The sequence below is a fragment of the Chiloscyllium plagiosum genome, unplaced genomic scaffold (genome assembly GCF_037043375.1).
Source record: "Chiloscyllium plagiosum isolate Xiang-an unplaced genomic scaffold, Cpla_swu_hap1 HiC_scaffold_4, whole genome shotgun sequence".
In the NCBI taxonomy this organism is placed as follows: Eukaryota; Metazoa; Chordata; class Chondrichthyes; order Orectolobiformes; family Hemiscylliidae; genus Chiloscyllium; species Chiloscyllium plagiosum.
Window position 1 is genome coordinate 9340928 of NW_028270142.1, and position 26030 is coordinate 9366957.

A 26030-nucleotide genomic window follows, 5' to 3' on the forward strand; every position below is an offset into this window, starting at 1 on the left:
TGCAAGAACTCTCTCGTCAGGTCCACACCCCCCCCCCCCCCCACCAACCCAACCTCCACTCCCGGCACCTTCCCCTGCAACCACAAGAAATGCAAAACTTGCGCCCACACCTCCCCCCTTACTTCCCTCCAAGGCCCCAAAGGACACTTCCATATCCGCCACAAATTCACCTGCACCTCCACACACATCATTTATTGCATCCGCTGCACCCGATGTGGCCTCCTCTATATTGGGGAGGCAGGCCGCCTACTTGCGGAACATTTCAGAGAACACCTCTGGGACACCCGGACCAACCAACCCAACCACCCCGTGGCTCAACACTTCAACTCCCCCCTCCCACTCCACCAAGGACATGCAGGTCCTTGGACTCCTCCATCGCCAGACCATAGCAACACGACGGTTGGAGGAAGTGCGCCTCATCTTCTGCCTGGGAACCCTCCAACCACAAGGGATGAACTCAGATTTCTCCAGTTTCCTCATTTCCCCTCCCCCAACCCTCGAACTCAGCACCGCCTTCCTAACCTGCAATCTTCTTCCTGACCTCTCCGCCCCCACCGCACTCCGGCCTATCTCCCTCACCTTGACCTCCCTCTACCTATCGCATTTCCAACGCCCCTCCCCCAAGTCCCTCCCTACCTTTTATCTTAGCCTGCTGGACACACTTTCCTCATTCCTGAAGAAGGGCTTATGCCCGAAACATCGATTCTCCTATTCCTTGGATGCTGCCTGACCTGCTGCGCTTTTCCAGCAACACATTTTCAGCTCAGTCCTGTGCACTACCAGGAAGCATAGTTTGGCCTTCAAGGGGTGTAGTGCTGGTAAGATGCTTTGCAGGGCGTTCCTAAAAAAGGTAAGAGCCCGCAGTGTCTGGAACAAACTATTGGCATGGATAGAGGATTGTCCGGCTGGCAGAAGGCAGAGTGTGGAGATAAAAGGGTCTTTTTCGGGATGGCAGCAGGTGACTTGTCAGCGACGGGACAAGCCTATTCACATTATACATTAACGGTCTGGACAAAAGAACTGAGGGCATTGTCGCTAAGTTTGCAGATGGCAAAAAGAAACGTGGAGGGACAGGTAGCATTGAGGAGGTTGCAGAAGGACTTTGACAGGCTAGGATAGTGGGCAAAGAAATAGCAGGTGGTATACAATGCACTTTGGTAGGAAGAATAGAGGTGTACACATTCTTCTGAATGGGGAAAGGCTTCAGAAGCACAAAGAGACGGGAGTCCTCGTTTGGGATTCTCTGACGGTTACCGTGCAGGTTGAATTGGCAGTTAGGAAGGCACATGGAACGTTAGCATTCATTTCAAAAGGGCTGGAATGCAAAAGCAGAGCTGTACTGCTGAGGCTGTATAAAGGTCTGGTCAGATTGCATTTGGAATATTGTGCACAGTTTTGGACTCCTATCGAAGGAGGCATGTGCTGCCATTGGTAGGAGGTCGGGGAGGTTTACAAGAATGGTCCTGGGGATGAAGGGCTTATCATATGAGGAACAGTGGAGGAGTCTGGGTCTATACTCGATGGAGTTTAGAAGGATGAGAGGGGAATCTTATTGAAACTTACAGAATATTGAGAGGCCTGGACAGCATAGACATAGAGAAGATGTTTCCACTAGTTGGAGTGACTGGGACCCAAGCATCAAAGTGAATGGATAAATCTTTAGAACTGAGACAAGGAGGAATTTCTTCACTGAGAGAGTGGTGACTCTATGGGACTCACTGCTGCAAAAGGCTGTGGAGGCCAAGTCATTGAGTGCATTTCAGACAGAGATGGCTAGGTTCTTGATTAGTGAGGGGGTCAAAGGTTACAGGAGAATGGGGTTGAGAAACATATCAGCCATGATCAAATGGTTGGGCAGACTCAATGGGCCAAATGGCCTAATTCAGCTCTTATATCTTATGGTAATATTGTGTATATTCGCAAAAATACCAGGTTAAATTATGAAGAGAAACTACACAAACAAGTCATGTGTTCCCTTGAGTCTTAAAGATTACGGGGTGATCTGCTGTGATGACTAAATTGATTAGATTGAGTAAATAAAGCAAAACCTTTTCTCTGGCGATACACCAGAACAAGAGAAAGAACTTTCAAGTTAGAGTTTGACCATTGACTGTGAAAGTGATGAGTTCTTCATCCTGTCACGATCTGCCATGGTGGGATTCAGACCGAGGTCCCCAGAACATTACCTGAGTTTCTGAATTAACAGGCTTGTATTTGCCATTGCCCCTTCAACATTGCTATTGTATCTGTTTCTCACACCTCCTCTGACAGCACATTCCAGGCACTTACAATTCTATGTGTAAAAAAAAACTTGGTTCTCACATCTCCTTAAACCTTCTCCCATTTACCTTAAACTTCTATTTCCTAGTAATTGAAATTTGTACCCTTGGGAAAAGACCCAGACTATCTATTGTATCCATATCTCTCGTAACTTTGTAAATTTCTATCAGGTTTCCCATCAGTCTCCGATGTTCACGTGCAAACAAACCAAGTTTGTGCAATCTCTGCTCAGAGCTAACACCCTCCAAACCAAGCAACATCCTGACAAACTGTTTGTGAAAAGTCTCTCCCTCCTTCTGATAGTGCAGTGACCAGAACTGTTGATTTATTGTTGTCACATGTACTGAGATGCAGTGAAAAGTGTGGTTTTGCATGCTACACAGTCCATACAAAGTGCCTTAAGGGAACAGAACAGCGTGACAAATACAGTTACATCCTCAGAGAAGGTGCAGAAAGAGAGAGGTCAGAATTAATATTTGAGAGCTTTGTTCAAAAGTCTGATAACAGCGGGGAAGAAGCTGTTCTTGAATCTGTTCATGCATTTATTCAAACTTTTATATCTTCTGCCTGATGGAAGAGAGAATAACTGAGGTGGGAGGGGTCTTTGATGATGTTGGTTGTTTTCCCAAGGCATTGGAGAGTGTAGGTGGAGACAATGGATGGTTTTCATAATTGACTGTCATTACACAACTCTACAATATTCCAAATGTGGCCTCAGTAAAGCTGCAACATGACTTGCCAATTTTTGTACTCTATGCCCCGACCAATAAAGACAAGTACACCATATACACCTTATCCACTTGTATTTCCACTCTCAGGGAACTGTGGACCTGTACGCCTAGATCCCTCTGAATGTTGATGCTACTAAGGGTTCGGCCATTTACAGTATAACATTTTAATCTTTTTATTTAAGGATCTACGGGCTTATGGTTCATCACTCGTCAGGCCGAGAGTGGTTGGAGAGTGGGTTGGCCGTGAGGAGACTGATGCCGATCCATTGGCTGCTGAGATGCTGCAACCCCCAGTACCCAGAGTTCACGATGCACATGAAGACAGCCAAAGCCTGTCTAGGTAAACACCTGGGAGATGGGGTGGGGGTGGAGGGGGAGTTTGGGGGGAGGTCACGCTGCCTTCTGTTCTGTTCTGAAGAAGAGTCTCAGAAAAAAAACAGAACAATTTTTGTTTTGGTTCCAGATTTCCGTCGTCCGCAATTTCCGGTTTTATGTTGATATGTCTTATAGCCCTTTCTGTTTCCAATATTTTCACGTCTTGAAACTGACATTACCTTGTAGTCATGATGCCAATAAGTAACATTAAATGTAACAAGCTACAATAGACTATGTACAAAACACAAATGTTTTCCAGCATTTTGATCATCTTGTGGACTTTTTTCCAGCATATAGTCAAAATATTTGTGTGTACATCAAAACAGGAGGAAGTGAGGTCTGTGGATGCTGGAGATTAGAGTTGAGAGTGGGGTGCTGGCAAAGCACAGCAGGTCAGGCAGCGTCCGAGGAGCAGGAGGGGCTTTTTGCCCGAAACGTTGATTTTCCTGCTCCTCGGATGCTGCTTGACCTGCTGTGCTTTTCCAGTGCCACACACTCGACTCAAAACAGGAGGAGGCCATTCGGCCCCTCCAACCTGTTCCACCAATCAATGAGATCATGGCTGATCCATGACTTGACTCCGTACACCTGTCTTTGACCTGTCTTTGCTGAACAAACATATGTATCTGTCTCAGATTTTAAATTACCAACTGATCCAGCATCCACTGCTGTTTGTGAAAGAGAGTCCAAGCCTCTCCCACCCATTGTCTGTAGAAACGCTTCCCTAACATCTCCCCTGAGTGATATACACTGATCAATACCAGCTGCATCTACCCATCACCTTCCCAGCTACCGTCCCCCCACCCCTATCCCCATTTTTTTCACACAGAAGGTGGTGCATGGATGGACTGAGCTGCCAGAGGAAGTGGTGGAGGCTGGTACACTTACAGCATTTAAAAGGCATCTGGATGGGTATGTGAATGGGAAGGAAGAAAGTGGGGAGACCAGAGTCGAAAAGCGTGAAGGGCTTATGCCCAAAATGTCGACTCTCCTGCTCCTCGGATACTGCCTGTCCTGCTGTGCTTTTCCAGCGCCACATTTTTCCAATCTGACTGAGGATGTAAGGAATTTGAAGTGACTGGCCAATCAGGAGTATAAGACCGCTGCAGGCAGAGCCATACCGCATGGGGAGGTGGTTGTGGTTGAGGAGGTCAAACAGCTTACTCCCTGAGCACCCCTGCCCGAGTTGCTTTGTCAGCTCCACCATTTCAACTTCAGTCACTGTTCCTGACCTTCACTCCACTAGAAGTGGCAACGTTTGTTGCTAATACTCATCAGAGTTTAGAAGGATGAGGGGGGGATCTGATTGAAACTTACAGAATACTGAATGGCCTGGACAGAGTGGATGTTGGGAAGATGTTTCCATGGGTAGGAGAGACTAGGACCCAAGGGCACAGACTTAGAGCAAAGGAGAATGGAGATAAGGAGAAACTTCTTCATCCAGAGAGTGGGGAATCTATGGAATTCATTGCCATAGAAGGGTGTGTAGGCCAGGTCATTGAGTATATTTAAAACAGAGATAGATAGGTTCTTGATTGTCAAGGGGATCAAAGGTTATGGGGAGAAAGTGGAAGAACGGGGTTGAAAAACCTATCAGCCATGATCGAATGGCGAAGCAGACTCAATAGGCCGAATGGCCTAATTTCTGCTCCTGTGAGATATGGTCTTATAGTCTTATGACTCATTGAATGTTAGATCAAACTCAAAGGACTGTACAGCATTCCTTCTGCGCCTGATGTTTATATTATGTACACCTTGGTGTGGCCAAGGAAGTCTGAATCAAGTAAGATGTTTTCCAAAGTTTGAGAGAGAAGTTACTCTCTCTCTGTAAATACTTCCAAAAATATTACTTAATTGTGAAGGACACTTTACAGTGGCATAATGCAGACTCCATATATTCCCCAGAAAATAGTGACAGGCCGCACTGCTGGCTGCTAATCTTGTGATATTATGCAATTATATTATGGGGTGGCACATTGGCTCAGTGGTTAGCACTGCTGCCTCACAGCGCCAGGGACCCAGATTTGATTCCAGCCTTCTACAACAGTGTGTGCGGAGTTTGCATGTTCTCCCTGTGTCTGTGTGGGTTTCCTCCAGGCGCGACATTTTCCTCCCACAGTCCAAAGGTGTACAGGTTTGATGGATTGGCCATGCTAAATTACCCATAGTGTCCAGGGATGTGTAGTCAGGTGAAATGTAGTGCAATAGGGTAGGGGAATAGATTTGGGTGGGATACTCTTCAGAGGAGAAAGTGAGGTCTGCAGATGCTGGAGATCAGAGATGGAAATGTGTTGCTGGAAAAGCGCAGCAGGTCAGGCAGCATCTAGGGAACAGGAGAATCGACGTTTCGGGCATTAGCCCTTCTTCAGGAAATCTTCAGCAGGGTCAATGTAGCCAAATGGCCTGTTTCCACACTGTCGGGATTCTATGATTAATTCCAGCGTCGAGCGAATATCTGGGTCAAGTTTGCACATTCTCCCCGTGTCTGCGTGGGTTTCCCCTGGGTGCTCTGGTTTCCTCCCACAGTCCAAAGGTGTGCAAGCTAGGTGAATGGGCCGTGCTAAATTACTCCATAGTGTCCAGGGATGTGCAGGTTAAGTGGATCAGCCATGGCAAATATAGGGATAAGGATAGGGACGACCTGGGCTGAATGGCCTGTTTCCACACTGTATTCAATTATTCCGTGATATCTCCAATACCATGTATTATTCTATTGTGAAGCTCAGATACTAGCCACTGGTGGCTTCTGGCTGGTTTACAATCTGACCACAAATCCTTCCTATGTCAGATGAAGGCATTCATCAGTAGTCTGTGGTGGAGGATGGTCCTTGGATAACTTTCATAATAAGATGTCGTTTATAACTTCTGAGTAACTTTATGTGGATGACATCCACTCTTAGGCATGTCACCGATTCCTACCCAGAGGTAGAGAAGGCATCTGTGTCTCTGAGGAAACGCTGCAAGTCATTCCTCACCTAGAGGCAATGTGACAGCATCAGACTGGGTGGAGCATAGCATTACTCAGCTATTAACTCTTTCAGAGCCAGGACCTTGCACCTCAAGTCTATGTGTGTTTCTCCAACAATGCCTTGAGCAGGTGGTGATGTGTTCTGCAAATTTATGCTGGAACGGAATGCTCCCAAACTCTGAGCCATGGGCAAGGGGCTACATCAGAGCCTGATAATCTGTGGCTGTGGTGCAGGGTTCAGGGGTCAGAGGCGATAGGGCTAAGGAGAGGGAAGAGCTGGAGTGACACTGAGGCCAATGGTTCCTTTCCCTGTTCCCGCTCCAGACTAACAGCCGCTCCTGAGTTTTCGGCATCCTCATCACAGAGACATACAGTACAGAAATAGACCCTTCAGTCCAACCCATTCATGCTGACCAGATATCCTAACCTAATCTACTCCCATTTGCCAGCACTTGGCCATATTCCTCATGTCAAAGAGTGTGGTGCTGGAAAAGCACAACAGGTCAGGCAGCATCCGAGGAGCAGGAGAGTTGACGTTTCATGTGCCATTCCTGATGAAGGGCTTATGCCCAAAATGTCGACTCTCCTGCTTCTCGGATGCTGCCTGACCTGCTGTGCTTTTTGACTCTGATCTCCAGCATCTGTCGTCCTCACTTTCTTCCTTCCTATTTATACACCCATCCAGATGCCTTTTAAATGTTGTACGAGCCTCCACCACTTCCTCTGGCAGCTCAGTCCATACGCGCACCACCCTCTGGGTGAAAAAGTTGCCCCTGAGGTCCCTTTTAAATCTTTCCCCTCTCACCTTAATCCTGTACCCTCAAGTTTTGGACTCCCCTACACTGGGGAAAAGACCTTGGCTATTCACCCTATCAATCTAACGTTACGAGCAATCACTTGAAAGCTCAAATTTTGCTCAAACTTTAGTAATGTTTAATTTGTTTTAACTTGGAATGTTGTCTCCACGTTGACATTTTAAAGGTGACCAAAGGACTGGTTTCACTATGCCCATTGTGGGTAATGCCCATCGGGTTGGTGAATCAGTGAGACACCTGCATGCCTTCGGTGAGGGGTTTGTTGTGCAAAGTGAAGTGCTCCTCAAAAACTGAAGGGTCATCTCCCTGGCGGGCGTCCCACATTGCCGGGAATTTAGCTTCCCATGACCAGTTGACCACTGGGAGTGATGCCTCCTGCTGGTAATATAGGGAATCCTTCAGAGATAATCATGCAACTCTGGAAGAGGGGGGTTGGGGGAAGGGTCAAATGGAGTGGGGGTTGGCCTTCTTCAGAGTTTGCAGAAGCCCTACAGCGTAGAAACAGGCCATTCAGCCCAACAAGTCCATTCTGACTCTCCAAAGGGCAGCCCAACCCCCTCCCCTATCCTTTCTACCCTGCATTTCCCACAGCTAATCCACCTAGCCTGCACATTATGGGCAGTTTCCCATGGCCAACCCACCTAACCTGTACATTTGCACTGTGGGAGGAAACCAGAGCACCCGGAGGAAACCCACGCAGACACGTGGAGAATGGGCAAAGTCTCACCCGAGGCTGGAATCGAACCCAGGTCCCTGGCACTGGGAGGCAGCAGTGCTAACCACTGAGCCTCCATGCCATCCCTAAATTTTCATGGGGGCGGTGCAGGATGTCTCTGACAAGCGGAGAGGTTACCCCCCTCAGTGAGTTCCCACTATCTCACACTGGATGTCTCAACTGGGCACTAAGTGTCAATAGCACACCCCAGGAAGTTGCTGCTAAACAACATCAGGATTGGCTGGACAGGTATCAGGAGACATGGCAAACTCCCACAGGCTTGGGTGAACCCCTGAGCCCACTGTTCAATCCTCATGGGCACTAGATCATTACCACACATTCATTGAAACAATTCAGAAGTTTAATAAGTGATTCTTGTGAGGCAGATAATTCGGATTATCTGTGACAGGGATTTCGTTCGATTGTTCAAACTTAACAAGCCTTTTTCAAAATGTTCTTGCAGCCCGAGACTTGAGCAGAAGAGTAAAGGCTTAAGGCAACAGCAGCAGCAGCACAAGAAACTCCTGGCTGCAATGTTGTCCCAGGAATCCTTTGACTCTGTGCCCAGCACTGCACCATCAGTGGCAGATGAAGACATTGAGGATGAGGACGATGCCATGGAGTTACTGGGTAAGGTGCTGAATGGTGATATAGCAATGGGATTCACCAGCATCAAAATTCAGACTTTGTTTATTGTAGCTGGCCAGGCCTGTGTTTATCACCCGTCCCTAATTACCCAGAGGGCTTTTGAGAGTCAACCACATTGCTGCGGTCCTGGCGTTACATGTAGAATCAAGACCAGGTAAGGATGGCAACTTCCTTCCCTAAAGGACATCAGTGAACCAGATGGGTTTAACATGACAATTGGAAATGGGTTTCATGGTCATCATTCGACTCTTAATCTCAGGTTTTTTTTTAATTCAAATTCCACCACCTGCCATAGTGAGATTTAAACCTGCATTCCTCAGAATATTACCTGCGTCTCTGGATTAATAGTCTAGCGATAATACCACTAGATCATTGCCTCCCCTAAATATCTGACATAATTATCTCTAAAAAGATGAGCTCCCTCCCCCGCAATCTTACTTCTCTGTTAAAAACCCTATTGCATCCCAGCATGAGACCATGCAGTATGAGGCAACCCCTCCTTGGTATAGCCTTCAGCATGCCATCTGTGGCCTTGGAGTCTGATGGATTTTGCAAGAAATCTGAAATATTATGCCTGCATCTGGAAATGGAAAATCCAGACTTGGACGAAGGTGTTTTCATCAGAACCCTTACAGAAATGGGGCATATTTAAGAGCCTTGGTAAAGGACAGGTCATTCTGCTATAACACAACAGTTGTGTTCCATTGTAATCTCATGCTCTGGAAAACCACTACAGGAAATCACGCTGTAGAGGATCACTAATAGAAAATTTCTATGCCCCTTTAGTAGAAATCTCGCATTATCCAAACGTCATCCGCAATTTGTCAATTGCGTTATAGCCAATTCACATTAACAAAATGTCTGTTAGACCAAACTGACCTGCAAAGCAGAGAGAAAGGTGGTTCAAATTGACAGGAGGAGCTGATTCCAGTATTGACAACTCCTGCAATTCATGTGCAAGTGCCCCATTTGCAGAATGTGATTCAGCACTGCGTTAGATATTGTGTTGGTGATATTTTGAGTGTTTGTTGTTGCTTTGCATTTTGAAGCTGTTTTGTGAATAATTTGGAATGGAAATGTTTTTAGTTACTGCATTTTAAACGGTGAATTCCCACCCTAATTTTTCTTTTTTTGCTATTTGAGGAAAATGAGGACTGTACAAGAAAGTGATGTGAAGTGTATCAGATTGTGGGGACAGTGGGTCAGATTTTCAAAAGGCAGTTGGGAGCCTGATGCCCCAGAAAAGTTTGGGTTTCTGTGGACATGCAGTAACTGCATTACACGCTCTGTGCTACTCTGAAATGCAATCCCCAGTTTGTAGTACCGGTCCATTCCAGGAGGGGGAGGGGGGGCATGGCCCACAGACGGTGCATGTTGAAAACACAAAGAGGCAACATCTTGGATGGAGAGCAGCATAAAGACACTCAAAAGTAGCCACGTGGAGATATCAGAGAAGATGCACACGTTCATGAGAGATACTTTATCCATATGACATTTCATTGTGTAAAATTGGCAATGGATTCACGGTTATCATTAGACTCCTAATTCCAGATCTTTATTGAATGCATTGGCAGGATTCACACCTGGGTGCCCAGAGCATTACCTAGCTCTCTGGATTAACAGTTCAGCAATAATAGCTGAATAATAGGCCAGGACCTCTCCTTGTATGGGGTTAAAGTTGGTAAAACCGACGTCGTGACGCAATCCAGCTTTGGCTGGGCCTGGATATTGGGAAGAAAAAGTGAGGACTGCAGAGGCTGGAGATCAGAGCTGAAAATGTGTTGCTGGAAAAGCGCAGCAGGTCAGGCAGCATCCAAGGGCTCATGCCTGAAATGTCGATTCTCCTGCTCCTTGGATGCTGCCTGACCTGCTGCGCTTTTCCAGCAACACATTTTCAGCCCTGGATATTGGGAGGCTACCTAACTCATCCTGGGATGAAGGTTAGAATTATCAATGTGATAACAAGGTTAGCCTGATGCCTTAAGGTGAGGACTTAATGAATTCAGGAGGTAAGTGCCTAAATCTAAGAATTAGGTTGCTCATGAGAAACCTTCACCATTTATTGTGTACAGGTCTGGTCGCCACATCCAGGAGGATGTGGAAGCTTTGGAGAGGGTGCAGAAACAGTTTGCCATCACATTGCCTGGACTGGAGGGTATTAGCTTTGAAGGGAGATTGTAGAAATATGGTTTGTTTTTGCTTTAATGTTGAAGGATGAAGGGCTATAGCCATTTACAAAATTATGAGAGGCATGGATAGAATGGGGAGGTAGAGTCTTTCTTCCAAGGTGGAAGTATCAATTGCTAGGGGACAGAGGTTTAAGGTAAAAGGGGGTAAGTTTAAATGTGGGAGTCAGGTTTTCTTCCAAACAGGGTGGTAATTGTGAAGAACAGTCACTGGACCTGAAACGTTAACTCTGCTTTCTCTCCTCGGAAGTTGCCAGACCTGCTGAGTTTGCTCAGCAATTTCTGCTTCTGTCCTAAGAACATAACCTGGGTCTCCTGGAGTAAGAGTCTAGTGACACTATTAATGGACCACTCCCTCCCCAAGATGGGATCCATTAACCTCTTCAAATATCTCGGCGACATGCACAAAGGGGAGGCAGGCATGCACTTTTTAATGAATTTTGTCTGACTGATCAGGTTGGAGCACCTTTATACACGGTTGCTGAGTTTGGTGCTGAAGTGATGAACATAATGGCTGATGTGCCCCTTCCTTTCTCAATCTCGAAGATGGCCCATTTAAGTATTAATCAGAACATGCTTCAGCAATAACAGGCAGCAGCTGGTGCTCATTGGAACATTTGGCACACCTCTGAACCAGGAGACTTAAGGTCCCATCCTGCTCCAACATTCTTAAAAGGAGTCACAATGCCAAACTCGGGCGCAGATATTTTGGGACGAAGATTAGCTTCAGAGTTGCTACTTGGACTTGCAGCCCAACATGGTTCTCTACGGTATCTTCTGGAATGGATAGAAATGGCTTTGGCTGCATCGGCTGTAGTTAGCACCATGGAGAAAACAAAACTGCCCATGAATCGAGAAGGAATGATCAGTCATGATTGCTTCATGAACATTCTTGTACAAATGAGACGCTCTTTGGGTGCATCAGCTGATAGGAGTCAATGGCGAGAACCCACTAGGACACACGCTGGTTTATGTTCATTGTATGAGGCAGCTCTGTGCCTCTTTGAAGAGATTTGTCGAATGGCTTCTGACTACTCCAGAACATGTGCTAGCCCTGATAGCTTACAGAATGTTTGGGGTAGTAACAGCAGTCATCAACTAGTTGAGGGAACACAGGAAAAAATTCTGCAACCAAAATTAGCTTCCAGTTTTGCTGATGCTCAAACAATTGAAGCTGGACAGTATTGCACATTTGTCATTTCATCTGATGGATCAGTAAGAGCCTGTGGCAAGGGCAGTTATGGAAGGCTTGGTCTGGGTGATTCAAATAACCAGTCCACCTTGAAAAAGTTAACTTTTGAACCACATCGAGCTATCAAAAAAATCTCTTCATCAAAAGGTTCTGATGGGTATACGCTAGTCTTTACTACAGAAGGAGAAGTCTTTAGTTGGGGTGATGGTGACTATGGAAAACTTGGACATGGAAACAGTTCCACACAGAAATATCCCAAACTTATTCAGGGACCATTACAAGGAAAAGCCGTTGTAGCCATTGTAGTCTATAGCCAACAGACTACAACGTTGGCTATAGACACAGTGCAGCCGTTACGGAAGATGGCAAATTGTACAGCTGGGGTGAAGGGGACTTTGGGAGGTTAGGTCATGGTGATAGCAATAGTCGGAACATCCCAACTTTGGTCAAAGATATTAGCAATGTAGGAGAAGTTTCTTGGAAAAAAAATGGGTGGCACGGTGGCACAGTGGTTAGCACTGCTGCCTCACAGCACCAGAGACCCGGGTTCAATTCCCGCCTCAGCCGACTGACTGTGTGGAGTTTGCACATTCTCCCTGTGTCTGCGTGGGTTTCCTCCGGGTGCTCTGGTTTCCTCCCACAGTCCAAAGATGTGCCGGTCAGGTGAATTGACCATGCTAAATTGCCTGTAGTGTAAGGGGCAGGGGTAAAATGTAGGGGAATGGGTCTGGGTGGGTTTGCGCGTCGGTGTGGACTTGTTGGGCCGAAGGGCCAGTTCCCACGCTGTAAGTAATCTAATCTAATCTAAAAAAAAGTAAGATTTAAAAGGGACCTACGGGGCAACTTTTTCACGCAGAGGGTGGTGCGTGTATGGAATGAGCTGCCAGAGGAAGTGGTGGAGGCTGGTACAATTACAACATTTAAAAGGCATCCAGATGAGTATATGAATAGGGAGGGTGTAGAGGGATGTGGGCCAGTGCTGGCAAATGGGACTAGATTTAAATAGGTTATCCGGTCAGCAGATTATTTTTGTAAAGGAGCTTCTAGCTTAATAGGTTTCAAGTTCTAAGGAGAAAGAAAGTAAGACTACTTCTTGCTGTTTTAAATTGGAGATTTGCACTCCGGTAAACTTACATTTCTACCTCTTGAAGCAGCTCTCGGTTTATCTTGAGTTAGCAACCCCTCCTTATTTAGTTAATAATGATGCTGCCAAAGTCACAATTACTTTTAGCAATAGCATAGTCAATTAAGGCATTATTATTTTCATTAAATAACAGAGATACAACATTCATGGAATTCACTTGAACCAGAATATTTTCATTGATCAATTCACATAATGTATCAATAACATTGCTACCAATCATTTCAGTATTCAGAAGAAAGACTCATTAAAGAGAGTTTTAAGTAATTTTATTACCAGAGTTTAATTTTAGGCATTTCAAAAAAATAATCTAACAGAAATGAATAGGTATGTTTGTCAGGAATTTATTCAGTTTATATTTATTTATAGGTTAATTATGATTTTATAATGCTGTTGGGGCTGAGTAAAGATTAAATTAATCTCTGTGTAGAGACTGATAAAAATCCTTTGCAGCTCTGTAATGATCAACATATGAAGCACAGGGACTGCATTTCCTGTTGCTGGAAAGCATCCTTTGGGGCTTTTGGTACGGTTAATAATACAGCAGCTCTCGAGGCTGCTGGCTGAGGCAAAGAGGATTCACTCCGATGTTGGGAAGCATCATTTATTATTGCCCTGAGTCCTCAAGGCAGTGGAGCCTGAGATTAAATGAGAGGCAGCCAGTATTTATGAGACGAGCACTTTTCTAACAAGGGGAAAGTTTCTGTCAGTACTCAGGGTAGCTGCATCAAGAAAACACTCGCTCTAGGAAGAGAAGCCAGCAAACCAGGCAATTACAGAGTGGACCAATGGTTATAAGTCACTCAACGGAGTTTCAAGGAATGGGGGGGAGTGGGGCAGATTGGAAATTACAGAATACTAAGAGGCCTGGATAGAGAGGAGGTGGGGGAGATTGATCAGAAGGAAAGACTTGGATTCGAGGGCACAGCTTCCGAGTGAAGGGTCAACCCTTTACAAAATAGATATCCCTTAAGGAGGCAGACACATTCAGTTTACAAGATAAAAGGTGTGATGCAAAAGATTCACTAACATCGATGATAATCCGAGCTCTTTCCTTATGGAACCTGAGGCCAGGGTTGGGTGACAGGTCACTTTAAAAGGCTGTTGGATCTGGGTGGAATTTCAGAGGGTTGTGTCATGTGTGATTCCGTTCAACAATGAAACGGACTGCAGTGATGCAAACAGACAGCTCACCACAACAGTCTTATAGGCAACTAGGGACAGGCAATAAATGCTGCCTCATGTCCAAGGCATGAATAAAACAACGTTCCTTATATGATGTGCCAGGAACCAGTACATATTTAACTTGGGACTCCAAAACTGCAAAGGAGGGTTGTGGGTTCCAAGTACAGAACTCTCAAACAACTAACAACATTTCTAAACATTTTGGTCCCATGCCCAATGAAGTGAAGATTCAGCTATGTCACACATTTCCACGATCAATCTTAACCCACAGCTCTTTGATCAATGATGTGGTCTTCATGCAGATATTGAGCTTGTTAATGTAGGCCACCCTTTGCTTCAACTCAATAATAGTTACAACGGTTTAGGGATCCACAGGTTTCAAGACAGTCCAGACAAAATGTGTCAGACTTGTTTGTTGATTTGTTCCCACCTTATCTGGGTCAAGCTGCAGGAAGCCAATTAAGGTAGTTCAGAAATCAATTCTTTCCTGCGTAAGTCAATTTTGCCAGTGTTACACAGGTCCCCTGGTGTGTCCGCAAACAAGCAAATCCAAACAGGCAGCTGGGCAGCAGGAAGTCTGAATTGTGTGTGAGATTTCAAGGCTTTTTATTGTTTCCTGCCAAGAACTAGCGATCGATGCACTCTAATGTCAGAAGCCTGCCAAAACAGATTGGAGACTGATGTTTCTGGTGGTGCTGGGACTATCGCGTTGCTTTGCCTTTCAGTGCTGCTCCAGCTTCAGCTTGTCCACCAACTGTCACTGTGACATGGCAGAGAACACCGCTTCAGATCCACATCCCATCTCTGCAACTGACCCGCTGTTCCCAATCTGTCCCCAGTCTATGGAACTGACCCGCTGTTCCCAATCTGTCCCCAGTCTCTAGAACTGACCCGCTGTCCCCAATCAGGCCCCAGTCTATGGAACTGACCCACTGTCCCCAATCAGTCCCCAGTCTCTAGAACTGACCCGCTGTCTCCAATCTGTCCCCAATCTCTGGAACTGACCCACTGTTCCCAATAAGTCCTCAGTCTATGGAACTGACCCACTGTCCCCAATCAGTCCCCAGTCTCTAGAACTGACCCGCTCTCTCCAATCTGTCCCCAGTCTCTGGAACTGACCCGCTGTCCCCAATCAGTCCCCAGTCTCTGGAACTGACCCGCTGTCCCCAATCTATCCACAGTCTCTGGAACTGGCCCGCTGTTCCCACTCTGTCCCCAGTCTCTGGAACTGACCCACTGTTCCCAATCTGTCCCCAGTCTATGGAAATGACCGGCTCTCCCCAATCAGTGCCCAGTCTCTGGAACTGACCCGCTGTTCACAATCTGTCCCCACTCTATGGAAGTGACCCACTGTTCCCAATCTGTCCCCATTCTATGGAAGTGACTTGCTTTTCCCAATCTGTCCCCATTCTATGGAAGGGACTTGCTTTTCCCAATCTGTCCCCACTCTATGGAACTGACCCACTGTTCCCAATCTGACCCCAGTCTCTAGAACTGACCCGCTGTCTCCAATCTGTCCCCAGTCTCTGGAACTGACCCGCTGTCCCCAATCTGTCCCCACTCTCTGGAACTGACCCGCTGTCCCCAATCTGTCCCCAGTATCTGGAACTGACCTCCTGTTCCCAATCTGTCCCCAGTCTCTGGAACTGATCCGCTGTCCCCAATCTGTCCCCACTTCTGGAACTGACTGGCTGTCCCCAATCTGTCCCCAATCTCTGCAACTGACCCGCTGTCTCCAATCGGTCCCCAGTCTCTGGAACTGACCTGCTGTTCCCAATCTGTCCCCAGTCTCTGGAACTGACCCGCTGTCCCCAATCTGTCCCCACTCTCTGGAACTGACCCACTGTTCCTAATCTGTTCCCAGTCTATGGAAATGACCCGCTGTTCCCAATCTGTCCCCATTCTATGGAAGTGACCCACTGTTCCCAATCTGTCCCCACTCTATGGAAGTGACCCACTGTTCCCAATCTGTCCCCACTCTATGGAAGTGACCCGCTGTCCCCAATCTGTCCCCAGTCTCTGGAACTGACCCGCTGTTCACAATCTGTCCCCACTCTATGGAAGTGACCCACTGTTCCCAATCTGTCCCCAGTCTCTGGAACTGACCCCCTGTTCCCAATCTGTCCCCACTCTATGGAACTGACCCACTGTTCCCAATCTGTCCCCAGTCTCTGCAACTGACCCGCTGTCCCCAATCTGTCCCCAGTCTCTGGAACTGACCCGCTGTCCCTAATCTGTCCTCAGTCTCTGGAACTGACCCGCTGTCCCCAATCTGTTCCCACTCTCTGGAACTGACCCACTGTTCCCAATCTGTCCCCACTCTCTGGAACTGACCCGCTGTCCCCAATCTGTCCCCAGTATCTGGAACTGACCTCCTGTTCCCAATCTGTCCCCAGTCTCTGGAACTGACCCGCTGTCCCCAATCGGTCCCCAGTCTCTGGAACTGACTGGCTGTCCCCAATCTGTCCCCAATCTCTGCAACTGACCTGCTGTCTCCAATCTGTCCCCAGTCTCTGGAACTGACCCGCTGTTCCCAATCTGTCCCCAGTCTCTGGAACTGACCCGCTGTCCCCAATCTGTCCCCACTCTCTGGAACTGACCCACTGTTCCTAATCTGTCCCCAGTCTATGGAAATGACCCACTGTTCCCAATCGGTCCCCATTCTATGGAAGTGACCCACTGTTCCCAATCTGTCGCCACTCTATGGAAGTGACCCACTGTTCCCAATCTGTCCCCACTCTATGGAAGTGACCCACTGTCCCCAATCTGTCCCCACTCTCTGGAACTGACCCACTGTTCCCAATCTGTCCACAGTCTCTGGAACTGACCCCCTGTTCCCAATCTGTCCCCACTCTCTGGAACTGACCCGCTGTCCCCAATCTGTCCTCAGTCTCTGGAACTGACCCGCTGTCCCCAATCTGTTCCCACTCTCTGGAACTGACCCACTGTTCCCAATCTGTCCCCAGTCTCTGGAACTGACCCACTGTTCCCCAATCTGTCCCCAGTCTCTGGAACTGACCCACTGTTCCCAATCTGTCCTCAGTCTCTGGAACTGACCCACTGTCCCCAATCTTTCCCCACTCTCTGGAACTGACCCACTGTCCCCAATCTGTCCTCAGTCTCTGGAACTGACCCGCTGTCCCCAATCTGTTCCCACTCTCTGGAACTGACCCACTGTTCCCAATCTGTCCCCAATCTCTGGAACTGACCCGTTGTCCCCAATCTGTCCCCACTCTCTGGAACTGACTCACTGTTCCTAATCTGTCCCCAGTCTATGGAAATGACCCACTGTTCCCAATCGGTCCCCATTCTATGGAAGTGACCCACTGTTCCCAATCTGTCGCCACTCTATGGAAGTGACCCACTGTTCCCAATCTGTCCCCACTCTATGGAAGTGACCCACTGTCCCCAATCTGTCCCCACTCTCTGGAACTGACCCACTGTTCCCAATCTGTCCCCAGTCTCTGGAACTGACCCCCTGTTCCCAATCTGTCCCCACTCTCTGGAACTGACCCGCTGTCCCCAATCTGTCCTCAGTCTCTGGAACTGACCCGCTGTCCCCAATCTGTTCCCACTCTCTGGAACTGACCCACTGTTCCCAATCTGTCCCCAGTCTCTGGAACTGACCCACTGTTCCCCAATCTGTCCCCAGTCTCTGGAACTGACCCACTGTTCCCAATCTGTCCTCAGTCTCTGGAACTGACCCACTGTCCCCAATCTTTCCCCACTCTCTGGAACTGACCCACTGTCCCCAATCTGTCCTCAGTCTCTGGAACTGACCCGCTGTCCCCAATCTGTTCCCACTCTCTGGAACTGACCCACTGTTCCCAATCTGTCCCTACTCTCTGGAACTGACCCGCTGTTCCCAATCAGTCTCCAGTCTCTCGAACTGACCCTCTGTTGACAATTCCTGTTTAGAAGGGCTTAGCAGAAATAAGACCATAAGAAATAGGAACAGGAAGGAGGCCATTCAACCTCTCGAGCCTGCTCCATCATTCAGTAGGATCATAGCTGATCCAATGTTCCTCACATCCACATTCCTGCCCTTTCCCCATAACCCTTGATTCCCCGACTGATCAACAATCTCTCTATCTTAGCCTTAAATACTTATAAAGTCTCTGCTCCCACAGCTCTCTGTGGCAATAAGTTCCAAAGACCCTCAACCCTCTGAGAGAAGAAATTGCTCCTCATCTCAGTCTTAGATCAGTGCCTCTTTATTCATGTTCTCTAAAGTGCTGAGTGGTCTTTCCTTTATTTCTCGGGATCTGATTTTATTTTTTCTGGGTTTCTTCAGTGCAGCTTATTTACTGGCAAAAATTTCTGACAGCAAGATTTATCATTGCCCCAACAGTAGCATCACTTGGGATCAGGCTTTATATGCAATTTCATATCATCTGTATAAAAAAGATTCCTTTTAAATAATCAACTAAATCATCTTATTTCAAGATGTTGTGACTTGAGGTCATTATGACATAGTCTAGTTTACACATGCCATTCTTAAGATCAAAGATGTCATGTTGACAAAGCTCATAAGTTGTTTAAAATAACTGTAACTTTTTGTTTAATTTTCAAATGGACTTTGTTGGATAAAGTAGCCACTGGAGATTACACAATCCAAAAGTTGGCTACAAGTCTCGATGTTTCAGAAGACAAAGCTGAATGATGTCTTGTGAAATTGTATGAAATCCTAGTAATAAAATATCTCTAACTCTCTTTAATCAGCCTTTGTTCTGAATATTGAAATGATCAGTAGCAATGCTATAGTAGAGTGGGAAACTGCAAACAGAGTGAGATAGTGAAGTCACAGACCTCCCGTCTCCCACCTTGAACTGATAACAAGCATTTTTAAATCTTGTGTTACCTGAAAGGAATACTCAAACCTTTTACCCAGTTTTCTTGCCTTGTGTGACAGACTGGGAGTTGACTCAGACTTTTAATAAACAAACCCTTCTTTATTTAGTTCTGTAAGTACTAATACTCAATATATAACACACATTTGTTGCAACATTTGCTTCTTCATCTAACTTTAACTCACTTCATTTAACTTCACTTTAACTTTAACTTGATTCACATTTAATTCTAACTGTAACTCCATAAGTTTAACTTGAAATAATTATGACCTCGATCTGAATGAAGTGGCCAAATTTGCTCTCGGCGTAGATCTTGTCTTGTGGGTCTTTGTCTTCTCTGAAGATAACATCAGGGCACGTGCTTCTCAAATGTTGGTCTCGATGGTCACTCCTGAGGAATCCTTTGTGTTGCTAATTTTTATCCCAAAATGTAGTCATCCTCCCAGAAATCTCTCTGACACTCAGCCAGACACTCAGATTGTTCAATGTCAGCCAATGGAGTTTACCGGTAAACCACTCCCAAATGTTTATACCAAGTCATAAGCTGCCAGTTCCATGCTCCATATAAGGTAATATGGTATGTCTAACAGACCACCATAAAACCGCCTTTACAGGTGTTTGACTATAACGTGCGTTTCATTAATGTGAATTCGCTATAACACGTTTGACGATTTGGGGACACTGTTTCTAAAGCACAAACTTTTAAAGTATGTAATTGTTATAACGCGATTCCAGCCCTATTAATTTAAATGGTGCTGCTATACACCATAACTTTCTTATAACTCGGGATTGCATGAGAACAGGCCTACTACGCTGTTGCAGAACTGACTGTATTTGGTCAAGACAGGAAACTGAAGTTCACAACTTACAGGACAGGTCCCAATAGGTCCTGGCTGCAGTTTTAACTGAGGTCAAAGTTTAAACTAGCTTGACCAAAGTTCCCAGCATACTCAATTGTAGCTCTTAACCAACTTCATTACTATTTCTGCTGCTGGCCACTTGACCACACTTGTAATACTTGAGAATGTGTTTCATAGCCCCACCTATTTCCAAAGGTCAACAAATTGTCCTTGAGCAGAGAGAGAGAGAGAGAGAGAGGGAAGTTAATTGATAGGTTGAAGCTGATTCCTGAGTGTGCCTGTCATGTCACCAAAATCCTTCTAGTCTTTGAAACATTTCTAATTATCCATTTCTGAGGTCTTACCTCAATCTGTTAAGAATCTAACATGTTGGTAACATCATGACCAAGGTCAGGCTCATGACAAGCCTGCCTCAAATCTGAGTTTGCTTTTAACATCAGAACAGAGGACAGAAAGCAGCACACTAGGCTAATAGCCTGCTTCAAGTCCACGTCTCCTTAAAACCTGACTTCCAAAAAGAATCCTACATTTGCCTTTGGGAAATCTATGGGAAGCATTTTGCTACGTTGCCAGAAAGTTTAAGAATAATTTTTATGACTGGAATCCCCTGATCATTTCATTCATGTGTAAAGGAATTTTCACTGGACTTTGATTCACATGTTGCAATATCTCTGCACTTTGTTTTAATCCATTCCTAGTTGTGAAGGTATTTTCTTTTCTGTTTTTGTTTCCTTGTGTGTATGTGTGAAGTTGAGAAGACCACCTTAGCTCTGAATTAATACCTTTCATTTAAAAATGAGAGAGAATTTCCTTTGAGAGTCATTTTTCTTAAGAATTGATTTCAAAAAAGGGGGTTTGGAAAGCACTCCACAGCATTTTTGAAACATGCTGTTTAGAGAGAGAAGCTGAGGACAATATTCGTCCAATCTGCCTCTGACCCTGTCTGTAACAAAATGTACAACTAACCCTTTACCCTATGCTAACAGTAACTATACTGTTGGATAAAGGTGCACAGGTAAAAATAATGCCAGCTTGTGTACTGGAATAATCATGAGTGATTTAAATCTATTTCTAGACTGGAAAATCCTGGAAGATGAGTTCATTGCGATTTAGGGGCATTTCCATAGAGCAGTACAATGTAAAGCCAACTAAACCACAAGCTACTTCCGATCTGGTAGTGGGCATTAGATAGGATGAATTAATGACTTCATAGTAAAGGCGCCACAGTGACCATAACATGATTGAACTTCAGATTCAGATAGACAGCGAACAATGCGTCTAAGACTAGTGAATTCAGCTTTTAAAAAATGGCAAATTTAAGATTATGAAGATGGAGCTGACAAAGGTGAACTTGGATATTAGGTTAAGGCATAGACCAATAGAGATGCAATGGCAAACATTCAAGGATATATTTCATAATTTAGTGCAGAGGTATGTTCCAGTTGAAAAGAATGATTTTAACAGGAGGATACAAGTGAGTAACTCAGAAAGTTAGAGATAATATCAAATGAAAGAAACAGCCAGCAACTTCACAAAGCCGAACAAAGAGACCTACGGGTGCAGGTGCTTAGTTCCTTGGAAGTGGAATTGCAGGTAGACAGGATGGTGAAGGTATTTGGTTCGAGAGTGTGGTGCTGGAAAAGCACAGCAGGTCAGGCAGCATCCGAAGAGCAGGATGTTGCCAGGGTTGAATAGTTTGAGCTTTTGGAAGAGGCTGAACAGGCTGAGGCTTTATTCCCTGGAGCATCAGAGGCTAAGGGAGTGACCGTATAAAGGTTTATAAAATCATGAGGGGCATGGATAGGGTAAATAACCAAGATTTTGTCCCCAGCATAGGGGAGTCCAAAACTAGAGAGCATAGGTTTAATGTGAGAGGGAAAAGATTTAAAAGAGACCCAAGGGACAATATTTTCACGCAGAGGGTGATGCGTCTATAGAATGAGCTGCCAGAGGAAGTGATGAAGGCTGGTACAATTGCAACATTTAAAAGGCATCTGGATGGGTATATGAAGAGGAAGGGTTTAGAGGGATATGGGCCAAATACTGGCAAATGGGACTAGATTAATTTAGGATATCTGGTCAGCATGGACGAGTTGGACCAAAGAGTCTGTTGCCGTGCTGTACATCTCTATGACTCTGAAGAAGAGTGGCAGATCAGCAGGTTGACAGAATACAAGAAAGAACAATTAATGACTCAAAGAATAAAGGCAGACAAAATAAAATGTGAGAGAAATTAAGCTAAAATATAAGAAGGGATAATAATGATTTTTACAGGTACTTATAAAGGGAAAAAGGAATAAGTAAAGTTAGTGTTGGCCCTCGAGAGAGTGAGTCTCAGGAATTGACAAGGGAAAATCGGTCAACAACAGATGAATTGAATAAATACATTGCATCTGTTTTGCAAATAATATCCTAAAAATAATTGTAGATCATCAGGGAGAGATACTGAGGAAATCTTCAGAACTAAAAGCTAACAAGACCCTAGGCCCTGATGGACCTCCTCCCAGCGTCTTAAATGAGGTGTTTGTTGAGGGAATAGATGGATTGGCTTTCAATTTCCAGAATTTCTTTGATTCTGGGAAGGTCATGTCAGATTTAAAACTGCCGAATGTTGTTCACCTTCAAGGAAGGAAGATGACAGAAAACTAAAGGTCAGATAGGCCACCATCTGAAAGAGCCTCATGAGGAAGAGGAAGCTAAGGAAATAAGACCATAAGACATAGGTCATTCAGTCCATCAAGTCTGCTCTGCCATTCAATCGTGGCTGATAAATTTCTCAACCCCATTCTCCCGCTTTCTCCCTGTAACCCTTGATCCCTTTGATACTCAAGAACCTACCTATCTCAGTCTTAAGTATACTTCATGGCCTGGCCTCCACAGCCTTTTGTGGCAGTGAATTCCATAGATTCCCCACTCTCTGGCTGAAGAGGTTTCTCCTTATCTCCGTTCTAAAAGGTCTTCCCTTTACTCTAAGGTTTTGCCCTCGGGTCCTAGTCTCTCCTACCATCTTCCCAACATCCACTCTGTCCAGGCCATTCAGTATTCTGTAAGTTTCAATTAGATCCCCCATGTCCTGCTAAACTTCATCAAGAATCAACCCAGAGTCCTTGAATGTTCCTCGTGTTAAGCTGTTCATTCCAGGGACCATTCTCTTGAACCTCCTCTGAACACGCTTCGGGGCCAGTAAATCCTCCCTGAGATATGAGGCCCAAAACTGTGCACAATACTCCAAATGTGACAATGGACAATAGACAATAGGTGCAGGAGTAGGCCATTCAGCCCTTCGAGCCTGCACCGCCATTCAATATAATCATGGCTGATCATTCCTAATCAGTATCCTGTTCCTGCCTTATCTCCATAACCCTTGATTCCACTATCTTTGAGAGCTCTATCCAACTCCTTCTTAAATGAATCCAGAGTGTGGGCCTCCACTGTCCTCTGGGGCAGAGCATTCCACACAGCCACCACTCTCTGGGTGAAGAAGTTTCTCCTGAGCTCTGTCCTAAATGGTCTACCCCGTATTTTTAAGTTGTGTCCTCTGGTTCGGCACTCACCCATCAGTGGAAATATGTTTCTACTGCCAGAGTGTCCAATCCTTTCATAATCTTATACGTCTCAATCAGATCCCCTCTCAATCTTCGAAACTCAAGGGTATACAAGCCCAGTCGCTTCAGTCTTTCAGTGTAAGGTAATCCTGCCATTCCAGGAATTGACCTCGTGAACCTACGCTGCACTCCCTCAATAGCCAGAATGTCTTTTCTCAAATTTGGAGACCAGAACTGCACACAGTATGTGGCCTGACCAGAGCCTTATAGAGCCTCAGGAGTACATCTCTGCTTTCATATTCAAGTCCTCTCAAAGTAAATGTCATAATTTCATTTGCCTTTCTAACTACTGACCCAACCTGCAAGTTTACCTTGAGAGAATCCTGGACTAGAACTCCTGTCTCTTTGCACTTCAGACTTCTGAATTTTTTCCCCCGTTTTGAAAATAGTCAATGCCTCTATTCTTCCCACCAAGGTGAATGATCTCACACTTTCCCACATTGTACTCCATTTGCCACTTCCTTGCCCATTCCCCTGGCCTGTCCAAATTCCTCTGCAGCCTCCCACCTCCTCAATGCTACCTGACCCTCTACCTATCATTGTATTATCCGCAAACTTAGCCAGAATGTCCTTAGTTCCTTCATCTAAGTCATCAATGTATAAAGTGAAAAGTTGTGGTCCCAACACTGAGCCTTGTGGAACACCACTTGTCACCGGCTGCCATTCTGAGAAGGACTCTTTTATCCCCACTCTCTGCTTTCTGTCAGACAGCCAAGTGTATATCCATGCTAGCACCTTGCCTCAAACACCATGAGCCCTTATCTTACTCAGTAGCCTCCTGTGCTGCACCTTGTCAAAGGCCTTCTTGAAGTCCAGGTAGATAACATTTGGGACATTCCCGGATCCTAGTGATTCCTGAAAGATTGCCAGTAATGCCTCCACTATCTCTTCAGCTATGTCCTTTAGAACTCTGGGGTGTTGTGCATCCAGTACAGATGTTTTATCTATCTTCAGGCCATTCAGCTTTTCTAGCACCTGCTCCTTGGTGATGGCCACCACACTTAGCTCTGCCCCCTCACTCTCTTCAATTTTTGGGAAATTACTCATGTCTTCCACTGTGAAGACTGACAGCAAGTAATTATTCAGTTCCTCAGCTATTTCCTTGTTCCGCACTATCTCTCCAGTGTCATTTTTAAGCAGCCCAATGTCGATTTTTGCCTCTCTTTTGTTTTTTATATATCTAAAGAAACTCTCACAGTCTTCCTTATAATACTGGCTAGCTTACCCTCATATTTAATCTTCTCCCTCCTTATTTCCTTTTTTGTTGCCCTCTGTTGGTCTTTGTGAGCTTCTCAATCCTCTGGTTTACCACTGTTCTTCATTCTTTTATTTGCTTTCCCTTTTGCTTTTATGCTACCCCTGACTTCCCTGATTAGCCATGGTTGTCTCATCCTTCCTGTACCGTGGCTCTTTTTCCTCAGGATGAATCTCTGCAGTGTCTCCTGAATTATTCCCATGAACTCCTGCCTTTGCTGTTCCACTTCCTTTTCTGCTAGGCTCCTCTCCTAGTCAAATCTATCCAGCTCTGCCCTCATGCCTCTGTAGTTGCCTTTGTTCAGCTGAAATACCATTACCTCTGATTCTAACTTCTCTCTCTCGAATTGCAGAGTAAATTCAATCATGTTATGAACTCTGCTTCCTAAGGGTTCCTTCACTTTAAGCTCCCTTATCAAGTCTGCTTCATTGCACAGCACTAAATCCAGAATTGCCTGTTCCCTCATGGGCCCCAAAACAAGCTGTTCCAAAAAGCTCTCTCACAGACATTCCACAAATTCTTTTCTTGTGAACCAATACCAAACAGATTTTCGCAGTCTACCTGCATATTGAAATCCCTCATGATCCCCGTATTTTTGCCTTTCCCATACAACTTTTCTATCTCCTGGTGTATCTTGTACCCCAACTCCTGACTACTGTTTGGAGACCCATACATGGCTCTAGCTGAAAATGTGTTGCTGGAACAGCGCAGCAGGTCAGGCAGCATCCAGGGAACAGGAGAATCGACGTTTCGGGCATAAGCCCTTCTTCAGGAATCGCCCGAAACGTCAATTCTCCCGTTCCCTGGATGCTGCCTGACCCTCTGCGCTGTTCCAGCAACACATTTTCAGCTCTGATCTGCAGCATCTGCAGACCTCACTTTCTCCTATACATGACTCTAACCATGTTTGTTTTTAAACCTTTACAGTTCCTCGATTCTACCCACACAGATTCTACACCCATCTGACCCTACTTTGTTTCTTACTACTCATTTAATTTAATTTATCACTAATAGGGCAGCCACACCCCCTCGGCCCACCTGTCTATCTTTTCAATAGGATGTACATCCTTCAGTATTCAACTCCCAATCCTGATCCCCTTGCAGTACGTCTCCGTGATGCCCACCACGTCATCCCCGCCAATTGTGATCTGCGACACAAGTGCAGAAATTTGGCATGTGCACAATTTTCATCAATTTTCATCGAAACACCATAGAAAACATCCA

General features: G+C 45.6%; 1 protein-coding gene across 1 annotated transcript in view; it reads left to right on the top strand.

Annotated features, from left to right (window-relative positions):
• Positions 1 to 26030, top strand: part of cunh8orf34 (chromosome unknown C8orf34 homolog) — a 398588-nt gene that overhangs the window by 260638 nt on the left and 111920 nt on the right. The window contains exons 6-7 of the mRNA XM_043689235.2: positions 3194 to 3351; positions 8348 to 8514. Of these exons, the coding sequence (XP_043545170.2) occupies positions 3194 to 3351; positions 8348 to 8514 (325 nt within the window). The remainder of the gene's footprint in view (positions 1 to 3193; positions 3352 to 8347; positions 8515 to 26030) is intronic.